Raw genomic sequence first — 12,883 nt, forward strand, 5'->3', positions numbered from 1 at the left:
AAATTTAAGATATAAATTTATTACAAATTAGTAGTTATATATATGAAATATATTATATAAAATTACTTTGTGTTATATATCTAAAATATATTACACAAATTAGTATTATATATTATGCGAATGTATGATAATTGGTTAGAATATTTTTCAATCCGCCAATCTGTCAAAAATCACCCAAACCGCAATTTGTCAATCCGCTAATCCGCCATCCCGCCATTCGGTTTGTAATTTTACTCTCAAACTGTCCGCACCGCACCGCACACACCCTTAGTTGGGATGATGCTTTGAAAGGCACAAAAATATGGCTCATGCAATGGCTCACAAATAGGGCATAAAAGCATAACTCTAAAAAGTACTTAAAGAGTGGAAAATATGGAAGTATAGTAGCCCTACATGCTCTGAAATAACATTCCCAATGATGCCAAAACATGCAAATATTTCAAGTTAAGCATGCAAGAGACTTCAAAACTCAAAACTAGTCAAGGCTATTACACTATAAGCATGCATGGCAAGCATCATTCGACCAAGGAGCCTCAAAACAGAGCTAAGGCAACCCAAAATATGAACAAAACCATGTTGGAGCACAGCCAAAATATACTAGAATAAATAGCCAAAACATCATGCAAACAAAGCTAGTCAACAAGGTTTGTTCTACAAGTATATGAGCCACTCAAGAGACAACCAAAACAGCTTTAGATAGAGTTATGACATGCCAAATGATGGTCAAAAACCCACTGAAATGGAGTCAATACATGCTAGCAAGACATGCTACTTTGATGGGCTACAAATAGGATTACACTACACATACTAGATGCATGTACAAGGTGACCAAACCAGCCATGGACAGACTTAAGGCAGGTCCTAAAAGTCACAAAAAAGTGCCTGAACCAAGCCTCAAAAATAAAGGGATACATGCTCCTTTGATAGGCCAAAAATGCAAGCAAACAAAACCAAAAGAGAGGGGGTCACCCCCCTCTGGTTTTAGGCCTCAAAACCACATGCCTACCACTGAAAATCCACTGGATTTCAGTGGCTAGAAGGCCAAGCAAGGACTAGCTCAAAGGCCCTAAGGCATGGCACAAAACAAGGCCAAACAAGGCACAAAAGGGGGTAGAACACCCCCAATACCCAAGGAGCCTCAAACAAACATGTTAAGTACTCAAAAATAAATCTTTTTGTAGTTTAAAGTTAAGCCAAGAGAAGCATGCAAATATGGCTAAGAGAGTGATCAAAATAGAGCTAAAAATAGGGAAAAGAAGGTTACCCTTGAAGCACTGCAACAACAGCAATTCCTCCAGCCCAAAACCAACTCCTATGACCCAAAAACCACCTCCAATGATCTCAGCTCAAATACGGTGGTGTGTGGCTAGGAGTTGTAGTGCAAAAGTGAAGGAATAACACTCTTTAAGGCACCAAATATAGAGATATATAGGGAAATACACACTTGTGCCTTAGGCCAAAATTCAAAACCTCTCCCATGGAGAGAGCCCTCTCTCTTATAGAAAAACACAAGTTAAAGCTTCTTGGAGAAGCCAAAAGTTGGATGCAATCTGTGCCCTCCAGCTGGCACAGCTGGCATCTACACAGCCTGCCAAAACAAAGGAAAAGCTGCCAATCAGAAAAGGTGGTCGGCCAACCACCCAAAGTGGTCTCCCAAGTAAAAAAGTGGTCGGCAGGGGGAATTGGTGGTCTCCACACTGAAAGCAAGCCAATGGTGGGGTGGGAAACCAAAAAATGTGGCCTAAAGACCAAAAAAGCCAGTTTCCTGACCAGAAACTCGGCTGGCGGGGAGAAAAGTGGTCTCCAAGGATAAAAGCTGGTCTCCCACCCTTGTACCACTTCCCGAACATGGAAAATAAGGTTTGTACCCAAGACAAACCAAAACGGATGCAAGACGAGGGTTCGAGAAGCAAGACGCGCGGCCGGGAGCCCCGAAAACCAGCTGCCGAGCATTAAAAGTGGCGTACGACCACAAAAATGGTTTCCCTGACCATAGTGTCCCTCTAGACAGAGGAAACAAGGTGTGTTCCAAAAATCGTGCCAAACAGAGAATGTTAAGCAGTCCTGAGCCGACGCACACGGCCGACGGCTCCGAAAACTAGAAACTAGTCTCCAAATGGGAACAGTAGCCTACGACCACGAAAAGTAGCTTACAACCACTAAGAGATGGTCTACAAGACCTCTCCCTCCCTCCGGGAAGAGAAAACAAAACTTGGTCCGCGGACCAAGTCAAAGCACGAAGAGTTCCGAGGTCCAGAGGCAAGGCTCCCAGCCAAAACTCCGAAACTCGAAATGAGCACAACATGCACTATCACCAAGCGCTCAATCGGTGACATCTGAGTCTTAAGGTCGGTAAAAAATGGAGTGTCTACACAAACGGAAATAAAAATAATTAAATAGAAAGTTACTTTATTCTACTATTTTAAAAAAAGTACATCCATAGGCTTTTATTATTTTATTATACAGCGATCGACCATCAGGGAAAAAAAAAAAAAAAGACAGGAAGAAAAGAAAAGAAAAAAAAATTAACGGATCTGCATCAATTTTTTGCACAGGTTCCACTACACGAGGTTATGGTTCTTCCTTACATCTTATCACCTGAAAAGGGTAATAGCTATAAGCACACAGCAGAGTGAGAAATATTATGACAAGAGGATAAGAAATACAAAATAACCATGGATAGTTAGTTAAGTCAAAACATTTACATAACTTAATTTGGTAAATAAATTATTTAAGTGGCAGAAACCGAAATACATTATATAAATAAATAACTATAACCACGGTCCAGAACAGATGTCACAAAAGTGACAGTCAGAACAGAAGTCAATGGATCCATGACAAACAAAGGAGCACAAAGTGACCAAACAGAGGGCAATGATTATTTAAGTCCCCCAAGGCATGGAATTCCCGTGATGGTACTTACAAAACATGATTGTTTATAAGGTTATAGTCAAATATTCTTTAAAATTTAAACAAACATATCCATGAGTTTCATTTTAAACAAATAGAGTTCAGAAATTAATCAACGTAACTGAACTATTAATATAATTTATAAAATGTAACTTGTATTAACATAATTCATAAAATATAACTTGTATAAAATAAATTATAGTAAGTCAAAATATACGTAAAATATATTATGGTGACTCAAGGTATAATATAACTCACCTTAATATTGACCCTTAGCCTTACTCCATTGTCACAACCTTCCTACTATAAGTTCCTACTTTCAGTAACTTACGTGCCTCTCACTTTTTTTTTTATTTTTTTTTTTTCCTTTTCTTTCCACTTATCTTGATCAACTCCACACATCTTGATCAACTCCTCCCTAATTATACGGAGGCAAAAGCACCCTGAGACCCACACGTGGCACCGCTCAAATCCTCCCCAGATTTGATCATAAATCACCATGGATTTGTACTTATCTTAATGAATGTTTATGGTAATTACACTTTTGTCCTATGGTAATTACACTTTTGCCCAATTTTCTAACATAACTATATAAATAAATTAATTCCTAATTAAATTACACTTTATCGTATACCAACAGAAAATTAATTATTTATTTTACTATTACACCCACTATTATTATTAGTATTTATTTATTTATTTATTGTTTTAATAATATATTATCACATACACCCACGATTATATATATAACTATAAATACGTATGTGGTATTTAATTAAACGTTCAGGGTGTCATACGCAGTTGCTTAAGGCTCAACAGATTCAAATCTTTTAGGTCACATTTGTTTGGCTTCATAAAATGGAGAGGATTAAGGGTGTGTTTGTGTGGACGAACTGGATCAGGGGGGATTGTAATCTGTCGGACTATTAGTCGGGGGATTGTAATCCATCAGACTGTTAGTCTTGGGATATATTGTCCCTGGACTATTTGGTTTGACTGGATTTGTATCCTATGTTTGTTTTGTCATGGGATTAAATATCTAGATTGAACTATTTTTAGTGAATCCAATATTTGGTTGGACGGACTGGATAAAGATAATTGTTCAAAATACTATTTTACCCTTGTAATTTATAATTTTTATTTAATATATAATTTTAAATTTGTAATCTATAATTTATAATTCAACAACACTAAAAAAATTTAATTTATAAGGTCATAATTTTTAATTTATTATTTTCAATTAAATTAAATTTATAATTTATATGTTTTATTTCATATATAGTTTTAAATTAACAACACTAAAAAAATAATTTTATTTAATATATAAATTTAATTTTTTAACAACACTAAAAAAATTTAATTTATAAGGCCATAATTTTTAATTTATTATTTTAATTAAATTAAATTTATAATTTATATTTTTTATTTAATATATAATTTTAAATTAACAACACAAAAAATTAATTTATAAATGTTTAAAAGACTATTTTACTCTTTTTCAATTGTTTATTAAGTAATAGTATGAGGGTAAAATAGATATTTTACACATTAGTCCAATGGGATACCAATCCCATAGAAATAATCTCACCCCTCTACCTAGGATACAATAATCCCTCATATGAGGTACTATTAATTTGGAACAAAAAAATTGAACCAAACAATGAACTATCCCATGAACTAATCTCTCAAAACGAACACCCTAGAGTATGATAAGATTAAGTGAGGAGATTATTAGCGTGATAATATTAGATTAAAAATATATGATAGATAGTATTTGTTTGGATACCACCGAATTAGTAATATTATAAATAATATTAATATATAAAATTAATATTTTTTAATATTATAATTATTTTTTGTTCTAAAAAATATAACATTTGCTTAAAAGTTATTTAAAAATTCACTAATTCCCTCACTCAATTTGTAACCCCAACCCTTCCATAATTTTATTAGTCCTCCCATATGAGATGATTATTAATCCAAGAAAATAATTAATTATCCTGCTCCTGTGCCTTTTAAGTGTGTCTTCCCAAATAATCAAACAAGCATGACTCTAGGGTGACGAGGTACTCCAGCGCCCTACCTCAACTGGTTAATTGTTAGATTGGTTTAGCTGATATAAACTTCAAATTGTTATTAAAAAAGGTAACAAAAATATTAATAAATGATCATTAATCTCAATTTATGTAACAAAAGCCGAAAATTCTATAATTCACACTCCTTATGATATATATATTTAAATTATGTTATTTTTTTATTTAATTATAACTAATTTTCTTTTTAGTTATAACCTTATTTTAGTTATGATTTATAAAATATTTGATTATATGTTGTGTTATTTGGTTATATATTTCTTTTAGTTATGACTCAAAAATTATAAAGTTATATTATTTTTTTTCCTTTAATTATAAAATACATATGTTACGTCTCGGAGTTAGGAAATTAAGTTAGAGGGGACACTTATTGTTAGACTTATTTATTTCGATAATTTTTTTAGTTATGTTTTAATTTATTTGGAAGAGAAAAATAGAATAAAAATTTATTTTGATGATTTATTTTAGAGAGAAAAATAGAATCAATATTTATTTTGATGATTTATTTAATTATGTTTTAATTTATTTAAAAGAGAAAAATAGAATCAAATTTTATTTTACCCCATTATTTCTCACCTAAACTTTTATCTTAAATGGTGTTAGAATGTATTTAATATTTACTTAAATCAGGAGTTCAAATAATTCAAAAACAGAAATTCAAACAGCCCAAAATAAAGGTTCAAACAGCCCAGCACATCAGCAGGCCAAAAGGCTCAAATGAAAGATATTCAAATTAGTAATGATGGAGTGGAAGATATTCAAATGAATACAACGGCTATAAACAACTATAAGTTTCATCATATATACCAAAGCCTCTAATGTAAACTAGTTACAAAAAAAAAAAAAAAAAAAAAAAAAATCAGAAAATATTCTTTGATCTATAATCACTCACATTTATTCTCTGAAAAATTCTCTAAGAAGTGTTCTTTAATTTTTGTTTACATCCTCTTTCAGAAATTATACACTGAGACGTATAGCTTTAACCCCATCTTTCCTGTGTGAGATTTACAGAAAAACCAGAGTTTCATTTTTATATCTATCTTTGAGAGATAATTTTTGTAGCTTTCTGTGAAAGCAAAAACAAATTTTTTTCAACCTTGTAAGAGTGTTGTACACTCAGTGTTCTTGACTTAAAAAGTCTGTGTAAAATCCGTGGAGAATTGCTCCATTTGTAAAGAGGTTGCTAGCACCTTCGTAAAGCTAGAGTATATTGGAAAATCTCAAATGAAACTTGAGAAGTGGACATAAGCCGAGTTGAAACTGAACCACTATAAATTTGTTTGCCTCTTTCTCTCTTATCTCTTTATTTTATTTAAATTGCTATAATTATATTTCACATTTTTCCTGTGTTAAAATCATTAACTGACATAGTTGTTAGAACACTTGTTTTAATCATTTTTATTTCATTAACTATATTTATCTATTGTGGTAATCATAATTTTTATTAGGGTATTATTAATTTTTAATTGTAAAAATCTAATTCACCCCCCTCTTAGATTGTCTTTTGGGTAACACTTATTAATTATAATTTTTTATTTAAAAGAAATCGTGATCAATTAGGCTTTGTTTGGTAGAGTTTTGGAACGTTAGTTTCAGGCTTTGATTTGCATATGGTGTTTGTTTACGGTTTTCAAAAATTAATTCCACACTCACTTTTGAAAACTCTATCCAAGGTAGAAAAATTTAGGCTAACCGAACGTCCCACCGGTCGTCCGGCCGGTTGACCGGAACAGTGTAATTTTTTTTTTTTTTTTGCAATTGACACATGTTAATTTTTATATATTCAATTAAAAAAATTGAATTTTTTAAATTTTTTTATGAGTTTTGAATAGAATTTTTAGTTGTGTATTTGGTTATGAGTTGTAAATTTTTGTATCAAATATCATATATCACATAAAAAATTCTCACTTAATTCAAAACTCTTTTTAAAACTCATTCATCAAACAAATTTTTCACACACAAATCATAATTCCAAAACTCACAAACTCAAAATATTCAAATCATATTTAGAAAACTCTATCAAACGCAACCTAAAAATCATTGTTAATAGGAACAAATCAAAATTCTATAATAGTGTGCAATAGCTCGGTGTGGGATGGTAATGTAAGTTTATAATTTTAGCACAAAATTATGGATCAAAGTTTCTAATTTTATAAAATAAAAACACATAATTTATAGCACAAATTATTATAAAATTTATTTAATTTTTATTTGATAGAAAATATTAAAGAGATGATATTGCTTATATATAATGTGTTTTGAATAAAAATTATTAAATAATTTTAAAGTATTATATGTCGTTACCTATGTGATGCTCAAAGTATGAGAAATCACAAATCACACTTAATAGTTCATCAACTACCTAAAAATAATAAGTTAATTATATTCAATCCATAAGATTTCTCACTGCATTGATTTAAACTACTACATAAATAATACCATATAGTGCTCCTAAAGTATCGATTAATTATTATTGTGAACAATATAATAAATCATTAATCAAACAATGTTAAAAAAAAATACATTTTATATATGACCATAAAACAAAAATAAAAATAAAAAAAAATTAAAATTGTAAGGGGACCCTTGTTCCCCCGAACCTTCTTTGACCCCGCCCCTGATTACATACCTTTGAGACGTGTGTACTGCAATGTTTCCCATCAAAATATATTATATAAAAAGATGTAAAACAAGAATTAAAATTACAAAACCATCACAATCCAAACCATTCTTAGCACCAACCACCTTTGGCACCGTTTGGAAAGTGATTTTATGGATTTTTTTGATTATTTTAGTCATAAAAGATAAAATAAATTATTTTAGTCGCAACTGACAAAATATCACATCTAACCCATAATCATTACACTCTTCTCTAACAAAAAAAAGTCAAAAAAGTCAAAAAATTCTTCCCAAATTAAGGTTTTTAACCCAGGCTAAAATAGTTAAAAAAATCAAAAAAATCAAAAAACCAACCGACTTTCCAAACCATTCTTAGCACCAACCCCTGGCAAAATAAACCATTCTTATTAGGAGAAAAATATATATATATATATATATATATAAAATGTGATCTGAATAAACTAAAATATTAATAAATTCATTTAAAAATCACTTCCAAAAAATGTCTAGTAAGACAAAGCTTCCGATTAGAAAATGGTTTGACTTTTTGATTTTTTTTTATTATTTTAACTTGAGTTAAAAAGTTTAGTTTAGGAATGACTTTTTGACTTTTTAAATTTTTTTTATGAAAGAAAAATGTAATAATTATGAATTAAATATAATATTTTATTTATTATGACTAAAATAACCTATTTTATCTTTTATAACTATTTTAATCACAAACTAACTTGTCAAACAACACCAAAATATGCTCCAATAGTCTGTTAAACAGTTGAATATGCCGATGGGTCTTGATAAACAGGCCCACAAAGAATGAAAAATAGAGCCTATGAGCATTAAAATTTGAGGAATCATTTTCTTTAAGTCTACAGAAAAGGACACTCTAGCCTTTCAATTTAATAAGGACGATTAAAATGAAATAATTATTGTTTGGCCTTGTGACCATTTCTATAATGACAAGTACATAATTATATTTATAATATGATTTTAATAAAACGAAAATGAAACAATTCAAGTTATATATACCATTTAATGAAAGTTTCACAGTATCCAGACTCACGAGAGACCCACCCAAAGGGCAACTAGCGTCCCCATTCCCATATCCATATCCAGAGGGACCACAAATCTCATTCCTGAAACGTTTGAAGGTACTGCATAGGACGCGTGTCACTGAAAGAGTGGCTTTCGTACTAATAGCGTCAGGGTCAGGTCTCTCAACGCTCCCTTCTCCACTCTCTAGAGCTCTGTAACACTCCCCCTTAGAAGCGCTTTCATTGTTCAATATCTCAGGTCAATTTTCACCCAATTAAAATAATCAAAAGATACACAATTCAAGCATCAAAGTAAGATATAATTTTGTTTACCGAGGAGCAACAATAAACCGTAGTCCTATCTCTCACTGTATATGCTATTAATAAAAAGTCATAATTACCCTTTTTATCTTTTTCGATCATTATGTAAGGTTAAGTTTGGCATGTGATTAAAAAGTTAAAAAATTATTATTATTTATCAAAAGTTAAAAATTATAACTGTATAATTCACAATCTTAATTTTTCCCTACACACTAATTTATACAAAAAATTAAAAAATTATTATTATTTATCAAAAGTTAAAAATTATAACTGTATAATTCACAATCTTAATTTTTTCCTACACACTAATTTATACAATTTTTTAACACATATTTTTCTTATAAAAAGTTAAAAAATTAACCCAAACAATCATTCACATAGTTCCCATTTTTTAAAAACAATTTTCACAAGAATCGACACTCTTATTTTCTGTATTTTTTTATTTTTATTAAATTTTTTAAATATTTTATATAAATTTTTACTTTTTAAACACACTTAACATAAACACACCTAAAAATAAAAAAAATATTAAAAAAATCTTATAAAAATTTATCAAATACCAAAAATATAAAAAAAAATAAAAAAATTTAATACATTTTTTATATTATTATGTATTTCTTAATTTTTTAAAATATTTTTTCATAATTTTTTTACTTTTTAAACACATCTAAATAAAGTGCATCTAAAAAAATTTAAAAAAATATTTAAAATTTTAAAAATATTCACTAAAAATAAAAAAATACGAAAATCAAAAAATTCAATTTTCAAAAAATTTAATTCAAAAACCTCAAACCAAACACAGTGATTTCTTCCTTAACTTTTTAATCTAGAGAAACCAGGAGTCATGCCGAGAGTGAGAAATTGTAAGGGAAAGCAGAAAACAACATTCAAACGACACATGATATTAGAGTCAATGACTGCCAGCTGTCGGTTGAAGATAATCGATGTTACTTTCCAAAATCACCAAACCAACATGATCTGTATTCCAAGTTACTACTGTCATTTTAGCATCCGATTAGAGACAAACAAAAACATACTAAAACAGTAAATGATAAATGGTTGAGATCGGACGACATCTAAGCCTCCACCTCAGCACACTTCTTAGCGGGAGAGCAAATAAGCCAGATGTTGCCGTAGGGATCCTTCACTTTCCCGACGCGCCCGCCGCAGCCCGCGCCATCACCTTCCACGACTTCACCCTCAGAGACAGCACCAGCGCTAACGGCCTTCGCCACAGCGCCTTCCACGTTCTCAGTCTCCAAGCACATCACGAATCCAGCTCCAGGAGTCTTGACCCTGGCCAAATACAACGCCCAACGCATCAACACATCTCTCAACTAATAATGGAGTTTCTTTTCTTTATTTTTTGAAAAATGCTAGAGGTCCCAAATTTTCTACCAAATAAATGACCAAATGTCTCACATGGGTGTGGAGCCCGCAAAATTTGGTAGAAAATTTGGTGTCCCTAGCATTACTCTTATTCTTTTGAAGAAAACTAATAATGAATCATTGCATCTCCATCTAGTTCCTCTTAGAAAATCATGTAAAAAATAAAGCAAATAATTTTGTTTGTAAGTGGTCAAAGTTGCTTTGAAACCTAATTTTAAACAAAACAGAAGGATACAAAAATGCAGAGAGATCCCACCGCATGTAGACGAGAGCAGAACAGTAAAACAGGCGCATACAGAATAAACCGGACAAAGCAAACTCCTCAAAACCGTAAGAAGACGAAGAAATAGACGTAGTCAACAGAGAAATACCAAAAGCAGCCTTAAAACCAGAGAACAAAAGATGAAATAGCGTCGCTTGCTAACAAACGATCAATAATCAAACACAATACAAGCGAAACAGACAAGACTCGAAGCATGAACAAACCTGAATAAAAATCAGTAACAATATAAAGCAACAAAAGTATCGTATGTTGAAAAAGGAAAAAAAAGAGTCCATATAAGACCAAAAGTGACGAGAAAAGCGGTTCCAAGGCTTTGAAATTCCATAAACGCAATTTACGCTCGTCATTATGCACGATCTAGATGAAAACGTAAACCGCCACGAACAAACGTCAACAAATTTAAGCAAAACATCATTTATCGCATAAGCATCTAAAATATAAAATAATAGCCGTAAAACCTCTGCTGAATATGAGAAGAAACGTCTCACAGATCTAGATACATACAGATCGGACCTAGAATACGAAGAATCACAGGAATAAAAAGGGAAATATGCAAGACTTACGGAGCAGAAGAGTCATCAGCGAGATCAGAGACGAGAATGGAAGAGGAACCTAGCTTCAGTTCAGCAGAGAGGACGAGAGGGAGCTCCTGCTCTGCCTTCCTCTTGGGGTGCATGGTACGTTTCACCTCCTCCGCTCCAAACGCGGCCTTGTAGAACTCTACAGCGTCGTTGGCCTTCGGTGCTTCCACGAACAGCTGAGGCTTCATCGCCGAGAAGGTCACCGCCTTCGAGACTTGGTGCTCAGCTCCTCCATTCTGAACCTCCTCAGCCATTAACGTTGGTTGAGAAGAGGAATAAGAGAAATGTAGAGAGAGAATGCGAAACCCTAGGAGAGAGAAACGAAAGAAGAAAAAAAGTACTGAAAACAGAAGTGGATAAAACCAAACAGAAATGGCTCGGTAGCAGGTAACGGGTATTTATAGAAGAGAGGAAGCGGAACCGTTCGGGCTTGCAGGGATAAGATTGGTATTAAAATAATTGTCCGTCTAAGCTAGCCCTTTATTTTTCTTATTATTTACCATTGTACCATACTTTGGGAGCTTCTATTTACACACACAACACACTTTCTACACATCTCCCCTCTCTACACTTTCCACACACCTCCTTCATTAAGTGTGTGTGGAGAGGGGATTTAGTGTGTGTAAAAAGAAGCTCCCCCATACTTTGTTGCTTACACTTTCTGAGTACATGTAGATCCTATTTTTTTTTTGATAAAAGAGTACATGTAGATCCTATAACAAAATAATTATAAAGCTTAATTTTTTGTTATTATGTTTTTTTTCTTTTTGAGAAAACACATGTATGTATTTTTTAAAGATTTTATTACTTTTAATTCATAAATTAAAAGTTAAAATAGTATCAAACACATTGTTATAGATTTCAATATATATATAAATAGTCGTAATAAATTACACCAAAGTAAACGTATATACTTTTCAAAAATATTCTTGGGTGTAGAAATTCAAGAGTAATATATAGGGTGTATAATAAATCCCAAATATCCCTTGTTGGGGAATTGACTAATACAGTCAGAAAAAAAATTTATTATAAATTATTATATTATTTTTTTATAAAAATTTAATTACCATATTAAAATAGTCTCATTCCTTGGTTAATCTCTTCATGTTCTCATCATGCTAGTGGGCAATGCCTCTCATCAATGCAATATTCATTGGCCGTTGAGTGAGTGACAGAAGTGTGACCTTGAGTTTTACCATGAGTAGTAAGATGTGTTGCTGTTGTGCTAGGCTCTGGCAACAATAATTGTGGCCATACTATCATCGGGGGCAGTCAAGTGGTGTTATACGCTCATTAGGGGCATTTTAGCCCATTCTCAGGGGAAGGCCTCGTTTGGGAATAGGTTAATTTAGTAATTTTTTGACTATTTAGTTAAAAAGGTAGGTAAAAAAAATTTGTATGTTTGGAATGATTTTTTGGCTAATTACGAAAAGTGTGCAAAAAGTAGAGAGAAAAAAGAATCTTTGACTTTTTTGTATGGGTTGTTAACTTTTTGGCTAATTTAGTAACTTTTTGGCTAATTGACTAAAATAGCCTCTTGCCAAACGAGGTCTAAGTTTGGCATATATAAAATAATTTATTTTTTTATTATTTTTTTTATTATATTACCTTTCTATTTTTTTTACATCTTTTAATAAAAAGATAAAAAGTGCACTT

The 12,883-nt window shown here is 31.7% G+C and overlaps 1 protein-coding gene across 1 annotated transcript; it reads right to left on the reverse strand.

The window, feature by feature from the left end:
• Positions 1-9,878: 9,878 nt before the first annotated feature.
• LOC114267689 (Lactoylglutathione lyase / glyoxalase I family protein) lies at positions 9,879-11,641 on the reverse strand. The gene is made up of 2 exons (XM_028208736.2): positions 11,210-11,641; positions 9,879-10,270 (listed from the first exon to the last, which is right to left on the reverse strand). Exons 1-2 carry the CDS (start codon positions 11,479-11,481, stop codon positions 10,051-10,053), a joined length of 492 nt encoding a protein of 163 aa, XP_028064537.1. The 5' UTR covers positions 11,482-11,641; the 3' UTR covers positions 9,879-10,050.
• Positions 11,642-12,883: the final 1,242 nt, after the last annotated feature.

Source organism: Camellia sinensis, chromosome 14, assembly GCF_055761805.1.
Source record: "Camellia sinensis isolate YWXY chromosome 14, ASM5576180v1, whole genome shotgun sequence".
NCBI lineage: Eukaryota > Viridiplantae > Streptophyta > Magnoliopsida > Ericales > Theaceae > Camellia > Camellia sinensis.